Raw genomic sequence first — 24,231 nt, forward strand, 5'->3', positions numbered from 1 at the left:
AGTTGGTCTGATTAGATTTGTTCACTCATCACCAGAAAAAAAAGGAACGTAGACTTTAGTTGATGGAGAATTGTGGTCACTCTCCTGTTTCTTTTTCCTTTTCTTTTTTTAATTCTTTAATTACTACTCATATTTACATATCCCCCCCCATTCCCTCGCCCTCCCATGTTCCCCACCAACCCCCTCTTTTTTGACATTGATTTGCTTCTTATTGATACTTTCTTCCTTCTGGAATTTAAGGTATCCATCTATCCTTAGCTTTTTCATTTATCCTCCTATTCAAGCGACCTTTAGAATTATTTCATTTATTATAGATCAGGTGAATTAAACTTAGGTTTTGCCTCTTGCTGCTGTTGCGTGTGATCCCCCTTGCAAAAGACCTATAGGTCCATCTTTGCTCCAGGTGCATGTGAGTGCTGCCTGTGTGCTTACGTGCATTATTCCCAGGGTTGGATTTTACCTTGGTTTATATAAGGGCATTTCCATTCCGATCAACATAGGTTGTATTCCTACTGCTGTATTTTGAAATAAGTTTTAGAAATCTCCGTGTTCGTGGGTACACCGGGGTCACTGCATCCAACAATCTTTCCATTTAATTTCCTTCCTCTTCTATAAAACCATGTCATTTTATAGGTCAAACATAGTCTAGTTGAAGACCATCAGGTAAAACTAAATAAAGCCGAGGAGAAGATTCAGCTAATGAAACAGGAGTTCCAGAAAAAGGAAGCCGAGTGGGAGCGTTCTCATGAGGACTTCAAGAGAGACACTGAAGGGAGACTGACCTCCATGTTTATTGAGCTAAGAGAAAAGGCCGAGAGTGAGAAACAGTCCATAATAAGCAGGTTTGAGCACCGGGAGTCTGGCATGAGGCACCTGCAGGAGCAGCAGGCGGCCCAGATCTTGGACCTGGAGAGATCTCTGATGGAGCAGCAGGGCCGCCTGAGGCAGTTGGAACAAGAGCTCACTAGAGATGAAGTTCTGCCCTGTAGCCGGTGTGGCCAGGAGCCCCTCATGGCCCAGGATGAGGAGCACATCATGCTGCTCCGTGTGAAGGAAGACTGTGCCCTCCAGCTGATGATGGCCCAGAATAGGTGGGTGATGTTGTGGAATGGTGGCTTTGGTGTGGAGCCCCCTGCCCACAGTCCTGGCAGAGGCTAAGAGGGACCTAGCAGGATATAGAGCGGAGCTTGGTTGGGTAGGAAACTCAGAAGGAGGTGGAGCAAGGTGTGGTATACCCCATTTGTACTCCTCAACCAGAAGAAAAGGCTGGTGCTCCATGGTAGGTTTGCTGGGTTAGATAGCATAGTCACGTCCTCTTCGCAGCTTGAGTACCTTGCACGAACATGAGTGTGTATGCATCCTGTGTGTCTTCGTTCTCGTTTGCTTTTGAGAAGAGGTCTCCTTTTGTTGCCCGAGCTTGTCTTAAAGGTACACTACAGTCTTCTAGCCTCAGCCTCCTAAATGCTGTAATTCTAGGTACATCTCACCTCACCCTATCTGGCTTTTATTTTGAGACACAGCCTTCTTGTATAGGCGTTGTTGGCCTCTTACTCTCCTTGTAGCCCTGGTCGGCCTCTAACTCCTAATCCTTCCATCTTAGTCTTCCGCATGCTGTGATTATAGGTATATGCACTGTGTCCATTTATGCTTTTGTTCTTTGTTTGCATGTTTTAACATTTCTGTGAGATAGCTTTTTAAAATAATAACTGAATTTTAATGTTTTCATGTATTTAAATTCTTAAAAAATATTTTCTGTATATGGGTGGTGTTCTGCCGGTATGTATGTCTGTGTACTACATGCATGCCTGTTACCTCTGGAGGCCAGAAGAGGGCATCAGATCCTCTGGAACTGGAGTTACAGACCTTTTTGAGCTTCCATGTGGGTGCTGGGAATTGAACTTGTGTACTGAAAGAGCAGCTAGTGCCCTTAACTCCTCAACCATCTCTCCATTCTCTCAGGGACAGAATCTTCTTGTTTGGTTGGTTTTTTTTGTTGTTGTTGTTGTTTGCTTGTTTTTTTGTTTTTTTTTTTTTTTCTTCTTCGAGACAGGGTTTCTCTGTGCCTTTGGAAGCTGTCCTGGAACTAGCTCTTAAACTAGCAGATTAAAGGTGTGCACCACCAACGCCCGGCTGTTTTGGGTTTCTCTGTATTGCTTTGGAGCCTATCCTGGCACTCTGTAAACCAGGCTGGCCTCGAACTCACAGAGATCCGCCTGCCTCTGCCTCCGGAGTACTGGGATTAAAGGCGTGCACCACCAACGCCTGGCTTTGTTTGTTTGTTTGGGTTTGTTTGTTTGTTTGTTTGTTTGAGATAGGGTCTCTCTGTCGTCCTGGCTGTCCTGGAACACACTGTTTAGGTCAGGCTGGTCTCAAATGCACCAATATCTGCCTGCCTCTGCCTCCCAAGTTCATTGAGTTAAAGGTATTGCTACCATACCTGGCATTCAGTAACAGTCTTAAGCCTTACTTATGAGGTCTTATGTGGATGTGGCCTTCATTGAGTCAAGTGTTTTGTGGGACTTTTGAACTTAATCATATTGTTTTAAAAGTAACCATTTCCTTCTAAATCACATTCTTCCTTGAAGTTACAGATTTAGAACATTAACAGGTTATTCGCCTCCTTTGGTGCCAAGTCTTTGGCAACCCCCAGTCCTGAGGCTGTGGTGGCTAATGTTTACTGACCATGGGACTGTCCAATCTGCTGGCGGGTTGGTCCCCCTTCATTCTCCACCCTTCTCAGCTTCTTGGCATCAGAGATGCTAAGGAGTTCTCTGTGTTTGAGATTGGAGTTCAGGCACAAACCCATGATTGTGTGGGCCAGAGCTGCAACTCCACAGGGCCTTCGAGTTCCTGTCTCACAGAAATCCTACAGCAGAGCACTCTGTGGAAGTCCCACGGCTGAGCTGCTCATAGAAAGTCACAGCCCTTGACTGGGAGATGCTCGGTGGGGAAGAGAGCTTGTTGAAAAAGCATTGAAGACCTGAGCTTGAATCCCTAGCACTCATGTAAAAGCTGGGCCTGACTGCACGTGCCTGTAATTCCATTGCTTGGGAGTGAATATTGATAATCCCTGGTCAGCCATCTTAGCTGAAACAGTGAGCTGATTCAGGTTTCTGTGGGATACTCTGGTTCAAGGGAACGAGACAGAGATCAATAAAGAAAGAGACCCAATGCCCTCCTCTGGCCTCTGCATGTGTGTATGTGGTACATAAGTGCCCACACAAACACACACACACACACACACACACACACACACATGCATGCTCTCAAAAGTCACAGCTCTTGTGTAGGTAAACTTAACAAGCTTACCATGAAATATAGCCTGTACCTGCCAGGGATCTTGGTAGTATCTGGCTGTTCACTGTTCCACAGGTGGGATCAGCTCCTCTCTGTCAATTAAGCCTCCCTTGTTTTGGGGCTTTCTGCTCATCTTTTCCTGGGCCTTTGGACTGCTTCATGGCCCTCTTACATAATACTGTTCCAAATGCTGTCACAGTGGCCTGTTGAGCCTGCTATTTGAGGTTCTTCCTGCAGGGATGTGTGTGTAGTTTGCCTATGAGTGCTGCGTCTTCCCATAGTTTTTTTTTTTTTTTTTTTTTTTTTTTTTTTTTTTTCTGAGATGGTTCTCGTGTAGCTGAGGCCTGTCCTGGGGGCTCTCCTGGGCAGTCGAACTCAGAGATCCAGCCTTCTCCTGAGTGCTAGCATTAAAGGCAACGACAGAGATCCACCTGCTTCTGCCTCCTGAGTGCTAGCATTAAAGGCAACGCCCGGCTTCCCGTAGTCTTAAGAACTGGTGACACCATGGCTCTTGGCCTTGCAGTTACTCAGGCTTCATTTGCATGGCCCATGAGTTTATCCTAGGGCAGGTTCAAATCCAGTACCCAGGCATCTGTCTCTGTGGGAAGTGTCTATCTTGTGGCTCAGAGGGGTTACGCGTACTGTGTGGCTATGTGTCTTATTGCCTGTGTTCTCCTTGAATGTTGCCTCAGGTTTTTGGAAGAGCGGAAAGAGATTATGGAGAAGTTTGCCAAGGAACAAGATGCTTTCCTTCGGGACACCCAGGAGAAGCATGCCCATGAGCTTCAGCTCCTGCAGCAGGGACACCAGCAGCAGCTTCAGGCCCTGAAGATAGAGCTTGAGACCAAGCACCACTCTGAGCTTGCTGAGCAGCTTGCCTCCCTGGAGAGCAAGCAGCAGGCACTTGTTGAGACTCATGTGGCTGAATTGCAGGTAAAACACAATGCTGAAATCAGCACTTTGCAGATGAAACATTTGACAGATTTGCATGCGGCGAAATCCTTTTACTTGACCGACATCGAGACTATTCGGGATGAGCACAGAAAGGCTTTGGAGCTTTTGCAAGCAGAGCTCGAGGACCAGCTTCAGAAAAAGGACTCTTCTCATAAAGAGATTTTGACACATGAGTTGGAAAAACTGAAACACGAGGAGCTTCAGTCTGCAAAAGATAGCTTGAGAATCAAAATACATGCCAAACACACAGAGGAAGCGAAAGGCCTGGCTACTGACATGCAAGGGACACAACAGGTGAGATGCTGGGGCCCCTTCCTTGGCTCAGGGAAGGTATCTCTTTGACTCACGTATTGGCCACATGTCATGTGTGTCTGGGCATTTGTGGACATGTATCTCCATGTCTTGTTTAACACGACTTTTTTGGGGGGAGTGGTTTTGAGACAGGGTTTCTCTGTGTAGCTATGGAGCCTATCCTGGTAGTCACTCTGGAGACTCGAAGAGATCTGCCTGCCTCTGCCTCCCGAGTGCTAGGATTAAAGGCGTGCGCCACCACCGCCCGGCTTGTTTAACGAGTCTTAATGTGTCTATGAATCATGTACCTGAGTCTGCCTCCTTGTGTGTATGATACATGCATGTCTGTGTATGTTCATCTGTGCCTCACAGCTGGTTGATAGCAGTGATGATTTGTGGTCTCACTGTAGATGACAGTCACTTAGGGTTGTTGGGGGCTCAATTTACGTTTACATTAATTGGTGTCCAGAGGTTCCAGGAGCTCCCAGGAGCCGACCTTAGTCCCTCATGTGAGTCTTAGTTTGGAGTCCACAATAGAAGGATTTGATTTCTTTGATGTACCTGCAAAGCCTTGGTTCCCTTTTTTTTTTTTTTTTTTTTTTTTTTTAATTGATACTTCCTGAACTTCAGTGGTTTTGGTTTGATTTGGTTTTTGGTATGAAGAGCAAGGATGCGATGGTTCTTTTGGCTGGCACTTGAAGTTTTTTATATGAAGAGGGGATTTCTGGCAAGTTCACAGTTGGCTCATGACTGTCCACAGGACACAAGAGTCAGTGACGGTGAATAAGCCACACCAGCCGCCTTCCAGCCCTTTCAGTGTGCTTTCTGTTTCCTTTGCCCTTCCTCGGTGGAGGATGCTGTCCATCTTCCTGAAATGGACTAGGCTGTTCTGTGGTATTACATGGAGCAGCTGGGAATACCTACTGTAGGCGGTACATCCGTCCCAGTGTCTACACGGACCTAGAGACTGGGGCCATTCCGTTACTTCTGGACTGATTTGGAGAACTGTTTAAGACTACTGGGAGGTCTCCAACTAGTCCTGTGCTCTGTAACTTTGGTTTCAGCAGACTTCTGTTCTCCCTTGCCACAAACCAGTATAAGTTTGTGGACTGGACCCTGTTTCCAGTCCACGGGTCTGAACCTGTGGGTTATCTTGATTCATTTGGTTTAAAGAAAATTTGAATTCGGGGCTGAAGAGATGGTTCAACACTTGCTGCTCTTCCAGAGGATTTGAGTTTAGTTCCCAGCACAGATGTCAGGCAGCTCAGAGCTGCCTGTAACTCCAGCTACAGTGGATTCAACACCTCTGGCCTCTTTTGATGCATGCTCTCATATACACATACCCACGTGCAGACACACCCACCAAACATAATTAAAATGATAGCAATACATCTTAAAATTAAAACATAAGATACCGTTTTAAAAGCAGAAACATACAGATCTCACACAAGTACTTATTCTAACCCATGGCTGAACTTTACCGGTGGCAGAATTTAATTATAGGAAGTATTTGGGATGTTGACCCCTTCCTGCACATATACTCCTTAGGATGGGAAGACCTGGGGTATGCCATGGCTTGACACCTGTGGAAACTCTCTCAGCAGGAGGAACTGGCTATGGCTGTGCACAATCAAAGGCACCTGCTGGGGAAAGATGGAAATGCAGCCTTGGGTAGCGTGGGTGCTGAGGTCCTGCTGCACCCAGCTGTGCCTCAGGAGCTGGGAGACCCACACGCCGTTGAAATGCAGAAGCCACAAGCAGAGTTGGCCAAATCTCAAGAGCTGCCAGCATCTCAGGAACAGGCTGCACTGGTAAGGATTCCCGTGTACAGTCCCAAAGGGTAACAGCTTGGGTGATGCTGCACTCAGTAGGGCCAGGAGTTGATGACCACCGTGGAGCCACACTCACTGGTCATGAGTACGAGGGTCCCTGCTTGAGCTCAGCTCGGTTCAGTGGGGAGTAATGTTCAGTTTTGATTTTGATTTGTGTGTATTTGTATATGCATGTGTTTGTTTCTTTGCATTCATGAGGATGCACTTGAAGAATGTGTGTGTGTTCACGTGTGGAGGCCAGAGGTTGACTGTCAAATGTCTTTCTTGATCACCCCCTCTTATTTATTGAAGTTGAGTCTCTTGCTTGAATCCAGAACTCACTGTTTCAGCTAGTCTAGCTGACCATATTGCTCTGAGGATCCTGCCTTTGCCTTCTGCATACTGGGATTATAGGCAAGCCCACGTGCTTTTATGTGGTACAGGGGATTTGAACTCTTGTCCTCACAGTTAGGGCCAGTACTTTACCTGCTGAGCCATCTCCTCTGTCTTAAATTCGGTATTTAAATACCTGCTCACAAAGACAGGACCCAAGTAGGCATGGATTGAACTGTTGCTTCCGTGTGGAAGGAGTAGAGGATGCGATGGAACAAGCTGCTCTGCATGGTTGTGACTGTACAGCCGAGCACTCTTGGGAGGAAATCTGTGCACACAGTGTGGCTTCTTCTTCAGCATGTAGTTTATGTGTCTTGTCATATCACATGGCAATTTTGAGATGAAGTATAACAAAGCAGTAGGAACCCTTCTTAGACTTGGGAAGCTGACAGGAGGGGCCTGGTTGAGGTCCCTGTGACCTGTGTGGGCTCTTTCTGCATTCCTGTGAAAAAAACATTCATCACCACGTTCTCCCAGGATGAGAAATGCTAAGAGGTCCTGACCCGGTCAACTCCAATCCTACCTGCTGGGCCTGTACACACAGGTCCATGTATAAACACACATGTGCACACAGTGCATCCATGTTTATGTATATGTATACAAAGAACAAAGTGTCTGTACATATTCTTTATTATGCACCTGTAGGCTCAGGTGGCTCAGTCCCAGAGCCACTCCCCTGAGGCTCACCTGCTTGGGTGTTCTTAGATTTGAAAGGCTATTGTTTCAGGATCTTCTGGGCTTGGAAAGAGGAAAGTCTACATTGCCTCAAAAGTGATTGGGTGTTTCTGTGGAATGTGCCAGTTTTATTGAGATGGTTTCTTTTTATAAAGACTATCCTTTGAGATGCCTTTTTTTTTTTTTTTTTTTTTTTTTTTTTTTTTTTTTGAGATAGGTCGATGGTTAAGGGCTTCTGGCTGCTCTTTCAGAGGATCTGAGTTCGATTCCTAGCATGCATGTGGCAATTCACAGTGGTCTGTAACTCCAGTCCCAGAGGGATCCAACACTCTTTGTTGGCTTCCATAGATACCAGGCACACAAGCGATGCACACAGACCTATATGCAGGCAAACTCCTATTACATAGAAAATAAGATTTATTGAAAAATAAAAACCTTAAGACTGCTGAGAGTGGGGAAAACGGACTTTCCCATAGAAGACACACCAGTTGGTTTGTTTTCTGGTTTTCCAATCTTTCCTTGGGTGGTGATGCTGATGAGTGCTGTAGAACTGTCAAGTGTTTGGGGCATCTGTGGCAGTTCTGTCGAATACTTGGCAGTATCTGCAGTGATACTGTTAGGTGCTTGAGGTATCTGAACATTTCTAGGTATGGTGTAGCTTGGCTCCTGCCTCCTTGCCTGGGGATGTGCATAAGTGATGCCTTTTCAAATAAAAGAGCGGTTGGCTATGATGAGGTAGGGGTGCTACTTCACTATTTTATGTTAACTTAAAAATTATTATGTTTTGCCAGGTGGTGGTGGCGCAGGCCTTTGACCCTTGCACTCGGAAGGCAGAGACAGGGCCCATCTCTGAGTTCAAGGTCAGCCTGGTCTACAGATCTGGTTCCAGGATGGCCGGGGCTGGTTAAAAACATGACTACATTTTAATTGATTTGTGTATGTGTGTGTACAGTAGTTTGGGTGTGCTAGTCAGAGCACAAAGTCTAGAAGCCTATGCGCTGTGTGTGCTTCCACCCTCTGGGTTTCAAGGATTGACTCAGTTGTCAGGCTTCATGATAAGCACCTTGGCCCACCGAGACGATTTGTGAACCCTGCCCATGTTAACTTTCTTGTTATTGGTGATGGTTTTTTTGTTTGTGTTTTTTTTGTGGAGGGGCATACACAATATTGAACAATTCAATAACAGTTCAATAGCTGTGTGCTGGCGTTGCTGTATCAGCGTCCTCAGTGTAGCTTCTCCATGTCGTACTGGCTGGATAAGGCAACATGAATTCCTCCATCTCATCCCATTTCCTAGCTTAAGCTTCTGCCTCTATCTGGCTCTGGTTATGTAAGTTGGAGTCTACATGGGGCCTTGTGAGCATGAACTGAGTCTTGGGTTTTCATTCCCTTGAGGGTGATTGGCCTTTGACCCTTTGCCCCGCCTCCATGTGGGCAGGTCCATAAGCATAACCAGTCTTGTGGCCTAGTCAGACTTGCCTTAGCTGTGAGACATTTCCTCCGGTGTCTTCTCCGGCTCTGACAGACACTTCAGAGAGCCTCTCAGAGTGCTCTCCAGGATGCCCAGGGCCAGTGTCCCAAAATAGCAGGGACATGCTGTTCTTGCTGTCCTCCATGCTCTATTGAGCCACAAATATCTTGCACCTGTCTGGAGAGCAAAGTCTCTTCTCAGCGTGCTCATTGAATAGAATTCTTGTTAGTCAGGTGGTTGCTTCCCAGATCATCGCCCTTGGGAGTTTGCCTCTGAAAAATATTCTCTGAAAATGTAAGCTTGATTTCTTTCTTTCTTTCCTTCCTTTCTTTTTTTGTTTTTTGAGACAGGGCTTCTGTATAGCACTGGCTGTCTTTTTTTTTTTTTTTTTTTTTTTGGTTTTTCGAGATAGGTTTTCTCTGTATTGTTTTGGAGAACTCACTCTGTAGATCAGGCTGGCCTCGAACTCACAGAGATCCACCTGCCTCCGCCTCCTGAGTGCTGGAATTAAAGGCGTGCGCCACCAATGGCCAGCTAGATTTCTTTCTTTCTTTCTTTCTTTTTTAAAGATTTATTTATTATGTATACAGTGTTCTGCTTGCGTGTTTCATATGCCAGAAGAGGGCACGACTTCTCATTACGGATGGTCATGAGCCATCATGTGGTTGCTGGGAATTGAACTCAGGACCTCTAGAACGGCAGCCAGTGTTCTTAACCCCTGAGCCATCTCTCCAGCTCCATAGATTTCTTTTTGATAGAACTCTGCATCTCATGAAGGAGTCTCCCTGGCTGTTGCCACTAAGCAAGTACTGTGGTCTAGAAGTAGCTGCAGAGTGCCCAGTGGTGACTGTATAGGATTTTCTTGTTTTCTTGTATAAAAACCAAACTGTTGATAGGCTTTTCTTTGTAAGGGGTAAGAGAACTGTAGTTGATTTTATGTAGTTTGAATGTCTGTACTTCCTATCAGCAGTGTTTATCTTCATCCTAAGTGGTGGTCTTTGTGCACTGCCTCTCCCTTTAGTTCTTTCCAAGACCTGTTTATTCTAGTTGCTAATACGAAGTTCTTTTCTGTATTTTTGTAGGTGTTTAGAGAAACATAACTTTTTAAAACGTTTATTGAAAGTTTCATTTGTGTGAGTGTTTGTGGGTGTGCACACGCACACGCGCCCCCCACACATGTATGGTGCCTGTGAAAGCCAGAAGGGGGCATTGGATCCTCAGGATCTGGAGTTATGAGTGGTTGTTAGCTGATGGATGGGTGCTAGAAACGTCTTGTGGAAGTACAGCAAGTGCTAAGTCATCCCTCCTGCCCCTAAAACATCAATTTTTTTTTTGGGGGGGGTTCCGAGACAGGGTTTCTCTGTGGCTTTAGAGCCTATCCTGGCACTCGCTCTGGAGACCAGGCTGGCCTCGAACTCACAGAGATCCGCCTGCCTCTGCCTCCCGAGTGCTGTAAAACATCATTTTTTATATTGACTGTACCAGCAAATACAGTTTTGTTTTTCATGGTTGGAAGTAAAAATGGTTGTAAAGAAAGCCAAGGCAGCTAGAGGTGCGGAGAAGCTGCAAGGGTGGAGCCTTTGATGAGTCACCTGCTTGGACTAACTTTGTAACTGGGGTGAAGCCCTGTGAGAGCCCATCCACAGATGTGAGGCTGTCTCACCTGCTCAGACTAACTTTGTAACTGGGGTGAAGCCCTGTGAGAGCCCATCCACAGATGTGAGGCTGTCTCACCTGTTCCTGAACTTGTGCCATCTTCCCAGTTTGCCCCGCTGCAGGGTTCCCTAGGATAGACAGTGTGTTCTGCAGGGTGGCTCTGCTGCCTGGTGGGAGGCTGGGCTGTCTGCCTTGTTGTAGCTTCCCTCAGAATACATGTATCCTGTGTACAAGAAGGTATTACGTGTGTCTCTAGACTGCCTTGAGTCCTTCTGAGACAGAGGGAAAGCGAAAACTGCAGTGAACCATCATCTAGCCAAGTAGTTCCTGCAGCTCAGCTTCAAGACCAGAGGCCCAGTGTCAGCTTGTGTAGATCTGGGTTCAGTGGGGCCCCATGCTCCACTGTTGGCCTTTCCTAATGGGATCCTATGTGAGCCGATTTAATTTCTTTGTTCATGGTCAGTGACAAGACAAAGAACCACCAGCCGAATACAGGGGGCACAGTCTGTTGGCTCTTGTGTTTTATTGCAGAAGAGATCTAAAAATAACTTGAAAAGCATCATTTTTCTCTTTGAAGATTTATTTTTGTTTACATATATATGTAAATACAACCTGCTCAGTCTATATAACTTTACAGACAGACAGACACACACACACACACACACACCACACACACACACACACACACACACACACACACACGCGTGCACGAATGCACACAGGCCCCTTTATCTGCTAAGCTATCTCTCCATTTTTTAATTGACTGGCTTTATAATCTGTAAAAGTATACATGCCTTTTCATACAATTGATCTTTCAAAATTGAGTGCATTACATCTCTCTTCTGATAGCCAGGCTTGAACTTGCTCGTACCATGACAGGGTCAGTGAGCTGGTGTGTGTTTGCCAGGTAGTGTGTTGTGTGTGACAGCATGTTCTCATTGCTGAATCTCTTGCTCTATGCTAGTACACCAGGACCAAAGAGAGTTCGGTGATTTTCAAACTTCTATGGCTACTAAATGCTAGAGCCACCATTCAGCTGGAGTGTTTGATGGGATCATGGCAGTGGTCCGTCCATAGTAACAGGTCAAATGGACATAGTCCAAACTACAGAGACCTTACCTGTGCTGGGAGGTAGACTAACATGACGGTGACTGCGCAGGAAGGTGGGTGGCCAACAGGGCAATCAAAGCCTAGGGTGAGGCTTTGGGAACAGTCATATCCAAACCGGTGGGGCTATATGAGGGAGCCACAGCCTCTCAAAGTATTCTGCAAAGGCATAGTTTACATACTGCTGAAAAAAAATCTCATTTTGTCAAAAATAATGAAATAGCAAAGCCCACATAGGTTAGAGATATGGCACTTAAGATCTATGCATACACACACAACACACAAACACACAAAATCAGTAAAAAAAAAAAAAAAAAAAAAGAGCTGCTTTGTGTGTAAAAGGCTGAGGCAGGAGGTTCCCTCAGGCTTGGCAGCAAGTGCCTTTACCCACTGAGCCATTTTGCTGGCTTAACCTCCTCTATTCTACATTGAGGATCAGCATGTATGTGAACTGTCGTTGAGTCATTTTTCACTACTGTGCTTCATTTTGTGACGGTACCAAAGTAAGGCCCTTGGCTTTGTCCATTTTCCTACTCTAATCAGTTAGGTCACTATGAGTTTTCTTTTGTGTCTGCTGTCACAAGGGTGTGAAACTTCTCAAGATGCAGCCGTGCTCAGTTTGAGAACCCTGCACATAGCCAGCATGATTAGGAAGTGGTAGACTCCCTCTACTGGAAGTGCCTCTGCTTGGCCCACTCTTAACACCCAACTTGTCTGTTCAACCCTACCTGTCCTGCTGGTTTTGAGGCTATGAAATGATGTCATGTTCCTTAATTTGCATCTCCTCATTTGCTAATAAGTTGAGCATCTCTTCATTATGTCTGTAGTCAGTTTATGTTTTTCAAATGTAAAATACCTGTTTGTATCTTTTGGTATTTTTTAATTTTTTTTAATTTTTACATAATTTTGTGGACCTTTGTTTTGTTTTGTTTTGTTTTTTGAGATGGGTTCTCTGTGATAGCCCTGGCTGGCCGCCCTGGTACTGGCTCTGTAGACCTGGCTGGCCTTGAACTCAACAGAGATCCCCTTGCTTCTGCCTCCCAAGTGCTGGGATTAAAGGCGTGCACACTACTGCCAGGTACTTTTTCGGATTATTTCAGATTTCTGATTGTTTTGTTTTGAACTAGGATCTGGTTTGGTTGTCCAGTTTGGCTTTGAATTCATAATCCTCTAATTATGTTCCTCTGTCTCCGAGTGTTGAGATTACAAGCGTGTGATACCATGCTGGACTTTCTGGGGGGAGTGGGGAGCAGTGCTGTGGCTTTTGCATGCTAAGTGAGCCATACGTATGCCATCTTGTTATATGGTGATTGCTGAACCATCTTACTGCTCTTTTCTCCCTTCAAGCTTAGACTTTTGATGCTTGCTTGGCAGAACTTCTCCTATTTTACATAGACATTCTCCCTTCTTGAAGGGAGGGCATGAGGTTTGGGGAGCTGCTTCCCAGGCAGCCAGGATCTGGCTTCTCATGAGTGGCAGCTGCTGACCTCTCCCATCTCCCTCCCCTTGGGAGCCTCTGGAGTCTTGGAGCTCCACCCCTAATCATGGTGCTCCACCCCTCAATCTCATTTGTGCTAGGGCTCTCCCAGAATGCCCTGATAGTTGTGATTGAGTTGACTTTGACACATTGGTTTCTTTGTGAGATGGAGGCCCCAAGACTTTTTCCCACATGACCTTTTCATTGGCATAAGTGCTGGGATGGCAGTTACTGTTAGTTTAAAATCATTTTTACTTCAGATTAAGGTACAAAAATGCTTGGGACCAGTAACATTTTAATTTTTTTTCAGTGTTTTTGAGTATTTATACAGTATCTTCAGGATGGGATTCAAGTCTAAACACAAAGTTCATTTATATTTCTCATAGCTTGAAGGTATTTTTTTGTTTTTTCAAGACAGGGTTTCTCTGTGTAGCTTTAGAGTCTATCCTGGCATTTGCTCTGTAGACCAGGCTGGCTTTGAACTCACAGAGATCTGCCTGCCTCTGCCTCCTGAGTGCTGGGATGAAAGGGCATGCTCCATCAATGCCTGGCGCTTGAGGGTAATTTTATGTAATATTTTTAGTGCACTTACATTTTGACTGCAACCCATTTTCAAGGTCAGGTGTAGAGTTTTTCACTTTTGGGTTTTGAATTTCACGTTAGGTGTGCCCTACCTGGATGATAAGTGTTAATTCATAATCCCTGTCAGTAGATATCAACAAACTACTATTTCCGACCACAGAAATCACTCAATGATGAGTCAGAGCATGGTTCTTTCATGTGGTTAGATTTAATTAACTTAGTAATATTATCATTAAATCAGAAGGACCGCAGTGAGTCCTTCAGATGGTTTCCTCTGCTTGCCAGGGCCCGTTCATTCCTTTAATCCTTCTAAGTCTTTTAGCTCTTGGTTTCAGTTTGTTTTTTTTGGGGGGGGGGGGATGGCACAGGATCATGTCACATGGTCCAGACTAGTCTAGAACTCCTACAGCCTCCTCAGTGCTTGGCCTTTCTTTTTACAATCCAGTTTTACCAAGATATTTGCTTGTACTTCCTTTCTTGGCTAATGTTGCTAGAGGGTCCATAGCCCCCACGACCCAAATGTGAGTGGACACAATGAGATTAATGGGTAGACAAAGCTCTGTGAATAAATATGTCATGGGTATAGCCACCTCCAGGGCCACTTACAGGGTCAGACACGGATGTGCCGGGAGTCTCTTGCACACCAGCTGTTGGAGAGCTACCTACCCATTCTGCCTTAAACTGTCCAGGACATAGTTTCACACGCTGGTAACATTTGGTATGTGCTGTTCCTTTTCTGTCTCTTGATCCTTGTTTTCTATCTTGAAACTTCACTTCCCTCATTTTCTTTATTTCAGCTACCTATGTATTGGCCTGACGCAGCCAGTAGTTTTATGGAGTCTGTTTACTTTTGTGGTCTGTCACTGACACCGCTTATAGCTAGCTTCTGTGTAGTCAGCTACTTACTTCAGTCTGCTCTCTTTCCTTTCTTGCTGTCCCTTTTTTCCTTTCCTTTTAAATGTGTGTGTGTGTGTGTGTGTGTGTGTGTGTGTGTGTGTGTGTGTGTGTGTGTGTGCGCGCGCGCGCGCGCGCGCGTGTATGTGTGCACTCACGATCGCAGAGACACTAGAAGTGTTAAATACCCTCTTTTATTACTGTCTACCTATTCTTTTGAGGCAGTATATGTAGCTGGAATTTTCTTTCCAGCCTGGTCCCACAGACGATTAGCCCCAAATAAACACATAAAAACTTACATTAAGGGGCTGGAGAGATGCCTCAGAGGTTAAGAGCACTGGCTGCTCTTCCAGAGTTTCTAAGTTCAATTCCTAGCAACCACATGGTGGCTCACAACCATTTTTAATGAGATCTGGTGCCCTCTTCTGGCCTGCAGGGATACATGGAGTCAGAACACTGTATACATGATAAATAAATAAATCTTTTTGTGTGTGTGTGTGTGTGTGTGTGTGTGTGTGTGTGTGTGTGTGTGTTTTGGAGACAGGGTTTCTCTGTGTAGCTTTGGAGCCTATCTTGGCACTCGCTCTGGAGACCAGGCTGGCCTCGAACTCACAGAGATCCACCTGCCTCTGCCTCCCGAGTGCTGGGATTAAAGGCGTGCGCCACCAACACCCGGCTAAATAAATCTTGGGGAAAAAAAAGCTTATATTAACTTATAAACTGTTGGTTGATGGCTTAGGCTTCTTATTGACTACCTCTATCTTAATTATTAACCCATTTCTATTATCTATGTATTGCCACAAGGCTATGGCTTACCCGTAATTTGGCATGTTACTCCCTCAGCAGCATGGTGTCTCTGCTCGAGGCTTCTCCCCGCCTTCTTCTTGCCTGGTAGACCCTTCTATACTTCTTGCCTGGCTATTGGCCAATCAGTGTTTTATTCATCCACCAATAAGAGAAACATATACAGAAGGCCATCTCCCATCGAGTATATTTACTTGGACCTGGGGCTCATGTATTCTTAGCTGTACTGTAAGCCACCAAGTCCCTATGATCCTCCTGTCTCTGACCCTCTTGGAGCTGGGTTTATGATAGGTCGTTCTATGGGTGCTGGGATCTGAACTCCAGTCCTCTTGATGGCCCAGATACTCTTATACTGTTGAGCCGTCTCTTTAGCATAGCCTGTTTAATTTCTGTACTTGGTATGATGTTGCTTCTCATTGACTGTCGGCCTAGCTGTGACCTCCTGTAGCACTCTGGTGCCTTGGGCAGGTATGCTCCCAGCGCCGTGCTGTGCAGTGTGCAGCTTCTCTGCTTGGGGCCACTTGTCTTTGTCTCTTTGTCTCTTGTCTTGACCTGGAGTACGTTAGCTGACCTCTGCTCTGACACAGATGTTGATATGGTGTGGAGAGATGCTTGTTTGACCAGAGGGCAATATCAGCTATGTTCTATGTGATGTCTCCACAGGCATGGATGGCAATTGTGGTCTCCTTTGTACTTTTCTCTTTCATTTGAGGGTGCCCATGTTCATGTCCCAGACCTATAGACTCTTAGAAAGTCAAAGCTGTCACTCACATCTGGCCCAGGCCAAAGGATTAAGGGTGCTCTGGGTGGTACTTTTTCCATGTAAACTAAACTACATCAGATTACTGGGATCTGGCTACTGCTTAGGACAGCATGGAAAGCCCCTGTAGCCAGCAACAGGAAAGCTGGTCCACCTGCCCGAACTGCTAAGGTGCCGAGCCTCTGTTTTGTTTGTTTGCTTTTGTTTTGTGTTTTGAAACAGCATCTGTTTACATAGCCCTGGCTCTCCTAGAACTTATTATGTAGACCTCAGACTCAGAGATCCTCCTGCCCCGACTCCTGAGTGCTGGGATCAAAGGTGTGTGCCATGACACCTAGTTCGCCTCTGGTTTTTTGAAGAGAAACATGTAGGAAGGATTTTCATCAGCATGGTGACTAATTTCACTGTTAATGACTAAGCACAAGGGTCTTATTTTGAATTATTATCTGTGAGGTGGATTCTATGAATCTGCCCACTCATTTCTCTAGTATCAGGAACAAGTAGGAATTCTTTATAGATACTCTGATATTAATAAATGATGAAGGAAAAACCAGTACCTCCACCTTTAATCACCCCATTTTCATCATTTGTCGTTTTTTTGTTAGGTGTAATATAAAACTGTGGTGGCAGTTTCTGCAGTTACCTGCCATAACTAATAAAACTGTGATGACAGTTTCTTCAGTTACCTGCTGTAGCTAAGTGGTTTTAACTGAGCTTGAGTACTTTTTCTCAACAGCTGAAAGGCCAGGTCTTCTCGCTGAGTCGGGAGGTGGAAGAGTGCCGAGCTGAGCTGGAGAGGCTGCAGCAGAGGAGAGAGCGGGAGAACCAGGAGGACACCACTCTCATCTGCATGCTCAGGGCTGATGCAGACCTGGCTCAGAGCAAAGGGTCAGTGCTTCCCTGTCACTGGGCCGCTCAGCTAGCCACAGCGCCACTGCCATCTCCCAGCCCGCTGCGCTGGCTGGGGGGTTTCTGGACATACCAACATCTGGGGTTTAGAGACACCAGCCATAGTCTCGAATCTCAAAGACTGAGTATTAACTATCTGCACACCTCACACTTTGCCAGCGGTTCACATTTTAGCAAACAGTAGCAAAACCCACTATTTTATTGAAGTCATATTTTGTCACCTGTAATCACCCTCCCTCAGGTAGTTAACTACTTGATACCTTGTAGGCCTTTCCTGTGGTAGCTTAGTGTCAGTATCAGAGAACAGCGACCTCTGGGACATTGTCTTAGGACTTGGGGCCCTACCTGGCATTTGTAGATGGGTGGTTAGCATTCTGCGAAGGGCATGGAAGATTCTGAGGGCCATGAACAGTTCCGATGACAGTTGTTCTCTACCTCAGGAAGGTACTCCGAGATGCTCTGAGGAGACTGCTTGGTTTGTTTGGAGAAACACTGAAGGCAGCCGTCACCCTAAAGAGCCGAATCAGTGAGCGTGCGGGGCTCCTCCTGGACCATGTGGATGCTACAGATACAAGTGATGCCCAGTTAGCAGGTACGTGCCCAAGATGGATTGCCTGTTAGGGCCATGTGCACTGGGAAGCGGTCCTAGAATGTCCTCAGGAGCTGTGTTCGCTGTCAGTTCCCATACACTGGGAAGGCAAAGGTCAGGCTTAGGGGAGGTTATCTAGTTCTTGTGGTCGGTTGATGTTTTGCTAAGGAGGTGGGCCATCCATCATCCCACCCCTCCAGATTCTTCAACTGGATGGTGAGCTTGCTGAGTGAAGATGTGGGTATCTGTTTGTCTTGCAGCCGCAGCCCTTGGCGATATGTGGTCTGATGAGGGTCTACTTGAGATAGACAGAACTTTGCCTGAAGGGGCAGAGACATCTTCAGTGTCTGAAATTAGCAGTCATGTATGTGAAAGCTTTTTTATGAGCCCCGAAAACACACTGGAATGTGAGCAGCCGATTAGGAAAGTCTACCAGAGCCTCAGCACGGCCGTGGATGGCCTCCTGGAGATGGCCCTGGACTCCTCCAAACAGGTGAGGCCCAAGCCTATAACAGGCCAGTGGAGAGGCCGGTAGACAGGGGGTGATGCACTGACAGAGCTGGACCAGTGGTTCTGTTACCACTGCAATGCCGTGCTGCTGAGTCTCATTCTAACCTGCGGGCTCCAAAGAGCATCTTCGTTGTCCAAGTAGATCTGAACCCACGGGTGCTCCCAGACCCCTTCTCCCACTAGGTGTTTAGAGGCAGAAACCCCTGACCTTTTCTGGGTGCTGTTTGCTTTCCCTTGTTGATTTTAATCCTTGTTAATACTGATAGTGCTCTCATCTATGCTGCTCTATAGTGTTTTTCTGAACCAGAGTTCTCAAGGAAGTATCCATGAGAATGACAGCTAGAGCCTTTGTTTACATAATTGAGTTAAGCCACAGATCTCTCCTTGGGGATGTGGTTCAGTTGGTAAAAACTCCGTTTGATCCTCAGCACTGTGTAAACTGGGCATGGTGGCGCATGCCTGTAATCCTAGCACCTGGGAGGTGGAAGCTAGGATTAGGAGTTCAGAGTCACCATCTGTTTAATAGTGAGTGTGAGGCCAACCTAGGCTCTATGAGATCCTGTCTCAAAAGCAACACAGGGCCAGGTGGGGCAGCACATACTTTTAATCCCAGCACTTGGGAGGCAGTCTGGTCTAATAGCAAGTTCCAGGCCAATTGGGGCTGTAGTGAGACCCTGTCTTTAAAACAAAACAAAAAACTGCAACCTGCAAATCCACTTTTTTCACTTTACTGAATACTAATGTTTTATATTTGGAGATTAGCATTTAGATATGGACCTTTTTGTTAATTTCTTAGAACTTTTTAGGTAATTGGAAAAGATATTAGAAATTATGAGCCAGGTAGTGGAGCACGCCTTTAATCCCAGCACTCAGGAGGCAGAGGCAGGTGGATCTCTGTGAGTTCAAGGCCAGCCTGGTCTATAGAGTAAGTTTCAGGACAGTCAGAGCTGTTACACAGAGAAACCCTATCTTGAAAAAAAAAAAAAACCAAAAAACAACAAAAAAAATGAAGGTAGGGAAAGCAATAAATGAGATTATTTTTCTGAAGTTAGCAGTTAACAAAAAGAAGTGTTGCTATGTGAAACATTGCCATAGAGAGACTGTCCCTGTTAGCTATTGGAAACTAGGGTTTCTGGTTCTTGCTTCTTCCTTACTCACCAAATCTTTTTTTTTTTGGGGGGGGGGGCGCTCCATATAGGGTTTCTCTGTGGCTTTGGAGGCTGTTCTGGAACTAGCTGTTGTAAACCAGGCTGGTCTCGAACTCACAGATCTGCCTGCCTCTGCCTCTGCCTCCTGAGTGCTGGGATTAAAGGTGTGTGCCACCACCACTGGGCTCACCCACCAAATCTTTTTTTTTTTTTTTACGCATTTTTTTTTAATTTAAATTAGAAACAAGTTTCTTTTACATGTCAATCCCAGTTCCCTCTCCCTCCCTTCCTCCCCTGCCCCCCACCGACCCCTTATCCCAACCCTTTTCTGCTCCCCAGGGAGGGCGAGGCCTTCCTTGGGGGATCTTCAAAGTCTATCATTTGGAACAGAGCCTAGATCCTCCCCAGTGTGTCTAGGCTGTGAGAGTATCCCTCTATGAGGAGAGGGCTCCCAAAGTTCATTTGTGTACTAGGGGCGAATACTGATCCACTACCAGTGACCCCATAAATTGTACAGACCTCCAAACTGACTTCCTCCTTCAGGGGGTCTGGAACAGTCCTATGTTGGTTTCCCAGCTATCAGTCTGGGGTCCATGAGCTCCCCCTTGTTCATGTCAGCTTTTTCTGTGGATTTCTCCAGCCTGGTCTTGACCCCTTTTCTCATCACTCCTTTCTCTCTGAAACTGGATTCCAGGAGTTCAGCTCAGTGCTTAGCTGTGTGTGTCTGCTTCTGTTTCCATCAGCTACTGGGTGAAGGCACTAGGATGACATATAAGTTAGTCATCAATCTCATTATCGGGGGAGGGCTTAGATTGTTAGTTGGGGTTGACCATGTAGATATCTGGACATTTCCCTAGTGCCAGAATTCTCTTTAAACCTATAATGGCTCCCTCTATGATGGTGTCCCTTTTCTTGCTCTCCTCCATTCCTCCCCTGACTAGATCTTCCTGCTCCCTCCTGTCCTCCTCTCCCCTCCTCTTCTCTTTCTTCTAACTCCCTCTCCCCTCCCCCCAGGATCCCCATTAGGAGATCTTGTCCCTTTCCCCTTCTGGGGGGGGGGGATCATGTGTGTCCTTCTTAGGGTTCTCATTCTATTCTAGCTTGTCTGGCAGTGTGGATTGTAGGCTGCTACTTCTTTGCTCTAGATCTAAAATCCATATATGAGTGAGTACATACCAGGTTTGTCTTTTTGCGACTGGGTTACCTCACTCAGGATGGTTTCTTCTAGTTCCATCCATTTGCCTCCAGTTCCCCCCCCCTCACTGAGTAGTACTCCATTGTGTAAATGTACCATGTTTTCTCTATCCATTCCTCAGTTGAAGGGTATCTAGGCTGCTTCCAGTTTCTGGCTATTACAAATAGTGCTGCTATGAACACGGTTGAGCAGATGTCCTTGGTGTATGAATGTGCTTCTTTTGGGTATATGTCTAAGAGTGGAATTGCTGGATCTCGTGGTAGATTGATTCCCATTTTGCTGAGGAACCGCCAATCCACCAAATCTTAAACCCAGTTCTGTAGTGGGACCTACTGTCCTCCCTCAAGAACCAACATGTCTGGGATCTCACTTCTGATCAGGTGCTTTGACTGGCCTCCCTGTGCGTCTGTAAGGAAACCACCCATCCTGAGGGTCTAATGGTCCACAGGACCAGACTTTGCAGTGGGGTATCCTAGCAGGCACCACAGGGTGGCTGAGGACCCACTGTTTTGTGAATTCAAGGAGAGCCAGGGTTACACAGAGAGACTGTGTCTCGAAAAAACAAACAAAAAAGTCTTGTCTTGTGGAGGATGTGACTTTGGGGAAGGATTTGGGAGACGTTAGAGGCTCAGTCACGGAGCCCTGTGGGAGGTGCAGGAGCTCTCTGAAGCTGATGCAAGGTCAGTAGCAGAAGGCTGTGGTAGGATTGAGAGTCAGACAGGCCTCTCTGCAGAACCACATTTGACCTTGGCTGCAGGAAGGGGCAGAAGCAGGAGGAAGTGACCTGTTGGAGGATGGGAGTTCAGATACATTATAAGTGGCCTCTGGACCATTTTCAAGGAAGAAGCAAAAGACCTTAGAGGCCAGTGAACATCTTGAGCCCCAAGAAAGGCCAGAGTTGTGCTGTTAGTGAGGGGCTAAAGGAGGCCCGGGCCTGGACGCTCTGTTGTCTGCTGAGGGCAGTGGGGTGTAGGTGTTTTGTGTTTAGAGGCGCATGTAGTCCTGTAGCTGACCTTGGAAGTTCTAGATGAGACACAATGCTGGAAGGAGGGGTGGCAAAGACAGCCATCAAGGGGCCGTTAGTCAGGTAGAGACTGCTCTGCTGCCATGGTGCTGTCACCTCAGCGCTAGCTCTGTTAGTGATGACCCTGGGGTCGTGGTGTGCTAGAATTCTACTGGTATTAACTTAAGTTCCCCACCCACCCACTCTGTTCCTCTCTCCTTCCCTTCCTCCTCCCCTTCATACCCTCTGTATTTTTTATATGTAGTTGTGATTTTCAAACATTTCTCAACAGCTGGAGGAAGCACACCAGCTCCATTGTTGTGTTGAGAAAGAGCTCCGTCACAGGAATGAGGAGATGGCACAGGCTGTGCAGAAGCAGCAGGAGCTGCTGGAACACCTGAGGCAGGAGAGTGCAGCCAAGGATGGGCTGACACTGGAGTTGCACATGGCAGAGGGTAAGTGACCAAACTGTGTGACCAGAAAGAGGCATCCCGTTTCAAACATGCAGGCGGCAGGGAAGCAAACTGTCTAAACACACCTTGTTAGGGCCAGGGACCAGCTTTGTCCCTCACCCTGAGTGGGAGTTTTATTTGGTAAGTATCACTGGCTCTGGGAAGCCATGTTGGAGATAGATCTGCTTGTGGGCTATCGAGGGCCCCGGAATGCCTGCTGTCACTTGGCACTGGGCTTTCCTATTCTGTGGATTGGTGTATGTCAGCTGTCAGATGGTGCTCTTGCTCCGCCCATGACCTTCCTGTCACAGAGCATTTGGTGTCTCTGCACAGATGAATGGGCTCTCTGGTGTACAGTTCTTTTTCAAGGCTCTGGCCTTGCTTGAAGAAGGAGCCCCTTCACTGAGGCCTCCACCAGGAGTGACCCACCCTGACCTTCTGGTACTCAGGCCACAACATTTTGTAAAGGGTCCCCCAGAAGTCTCTCATTCTTCCCCATGGGTTGGCGTGTCTCTGCACTTGCCCTGTTTTTAGGTCTCCTGGAAGGACTCAGGGTGGAGAAAGCAGAGCTGCAGGAGGCCCTGGACAAAAAGGAGGAGTCGGAACAGCAGCTGATTCTAGAGCTAGAGAGCCTGCAGAAGCAGCTGCAGCAAGTGGCCCAGGAGCTGGTCACTCTGAGGGAAGAAAATTCTGTCTTGTGGAACCAGAAGGAAACTTTCACTAATGAAGCAAAAGAACGAGAAGCGGGTAAGAGATGGTGACGGTGGAAGGCTGAATAGAGTGGGGTGTGGCAGCTGATGGAAGCTTGCATGTAAACTTGGTCTTTCAAGGGGTGGAAATACAAAAAGCCAAGGGGTGTGTCTGTGTGGGAGATTTTATGGGACATGCAGACCACAGGAAGGAGAGCTGGATAAGATGCAGCATCCAGGTGCTCTGCGGTGGTCCAGAGGGAGATGGTCTTTTTTTTTTTTTTTTTTTTTGGTATTTTGAGACAGGGTTTCTCTGTAGCTTTGGAGGCTGACCTGGAACTAGCTCTTGTAGACCAGGTTGGTCTCGAACTCACAGAGATCCACCTGCCTCTACCTCCCGAGTGCTGGGATTAATGGCATGCGTCACCACCGCCCGGCTAGAGGAAGATAGTCTTAAAGGCTGACTTGCTTATGAGCTGTGCCTCTGGAGAAGGAATACCCTCAGGGCAGCAGGTTAACATATCAAGCTCTGGAAAATGAAGTGTCCTAAAATGGTACTGAAGATAAGTGTCTGGTATTGGTCCTGTGTGCTTGGAGCCACTGTAGCGGAGTTGCCGAGATAAACAACTTCAGGGAGGAGAGGTTTCTTTTGGCTCATGGTCTTGGAAGTTTCAGACATGACTGCTTGGCCCACTTGGTTTTAGGCCTGCGGAGGGGCCTATGTCATGATGGAAACGTGTAACAGAGGAAAGCTATTCATCTCACTGCAGTCAGGGAGAAAAAGAGCTCTCTTCTCTCTCTCTTTCTTTTTCTTTTGGTTTGGTTTTTTGATACAGGGTTTCTCTGTGTAGCTTTGGAGCCTGTCCTGGAACTCGGTACTGTCCTCAAACTCATAGAGATCCACCTGCCTCTGCCTCCCAAGTGCTGGGATTAACGGCATGCTCCGCCACTGCCTAGTGGAGAGCTCCCTCATTTTTATAACAAAGCTCTCACCCCCAAACTGTTAAGCTGTGACTCTACCAAAGGATTCATTCCCTGGTGAGTTCAGAAGCTCATGATACAGCCCCTTCCCAGAAGCCCCGACTCAGAACACAACTGTAATTTGGGTCCATGGTTTTCAACATAGGAGCTTTTGAAGAATCATCCCAAGATTCAAACTATAACAGACTTTCAAAATCAGGGCTTCACTTTCTGGAGGCTCAGGGTCTTACTGTGTTGTCTAGGCTAGTCCTTTAGCCAGTCTCCTCCTGTCTTATAGTGTCCTGAGTGCTGGGATTATAGCATGTCACCATGTCCAGCCAACTCTTACATATTTTAGCTGTAAATGTTTAAAATGAAGCTGCTTGAAACGAGAAGCATACACAGAAACACTTCTGCTTCTGTGTTTGCCTTGCCCTCTACGTTTTCTTTTCCTGTATGTTTTTTTCTCCATGCCTTTACTTTCATTTTCCTTCTGTGGGACATAGCTGGGCAAGCATGACCCTTGGTCCCATTCTCCTTGACACTTGAGGCCATAAGCATCACCGTGTCCTGCTTCACAGGTTTTCAGTAACCCCTCTGGTGC

General features: G+C 46.5%; 1 protein-coding gene across 11 annotated transcripts in view; it reads left to right on the forward strand.

Moving 5' to 3' along the window:
* Pcnt (pericentrin) overlaps positions 1–24,231 on the forward strand; it is an 89,245-nt gene that overhangs the window by 21,596 nt on the left and 43,418 nt on the right. For 7 of the 11 annotated variants that reach the window (XM_035450455.1, XM_035450460.1, XM_035450458.1 and 4 more), the window contains 9 exons: positions 634–1,091; positions 3,990–4,545; positions 6,144–6,353; positions 8,213–8,281; positions 16,909–17,060; positions 17,522–17,673; positions 17,931–18,163; positions 21,819–21,981; positions 22,513–22,725. In XM_035450455.1, the coding sequence (XP_035306346.1) occupies positions 634–1,091; positions 3,990–4,545; positions 6,144–6,353; positions 8,213–8,281; positions 16,909–17,060; positions 17,522–17,673; positions 17,931–18,163; positions 21,819–21,981; positions 22,513–22,725 (2,206 nt within the window). The remainder of the gene's footprint in view (positions 1–633; positions 1,092–3,989; positions 4,546–6,143; positions 6,354–8,212; positions 8,282–16,908; positions 17,061–17,521; positions 17,674–17,930; positions 18,164–21,818; positions 21,982–22,512; positions 22,726–24,231) is intronic. The other 4 variants (XM_035450456.1, XM_035450463.1, XM_035450464.1 and 1 more) reach the window with 2 other exon arrangements.

This window comes from Cricetulus griseus (assembly GCF_003668045.3).
Source record: "Cricetulus griseus strain 17A/GY chromosome 1 unlocalized genomic scaffold, alternate assembly CriGri-PICRH-1.0 chr1_0, whole genome shotgun sequence".
Lineage (NCBI taxonomy): Eukaryota > Metazoa > Chordata > Mammalia > Rodentia > Cricetidae > Cricetulus > Cricetulus griseus.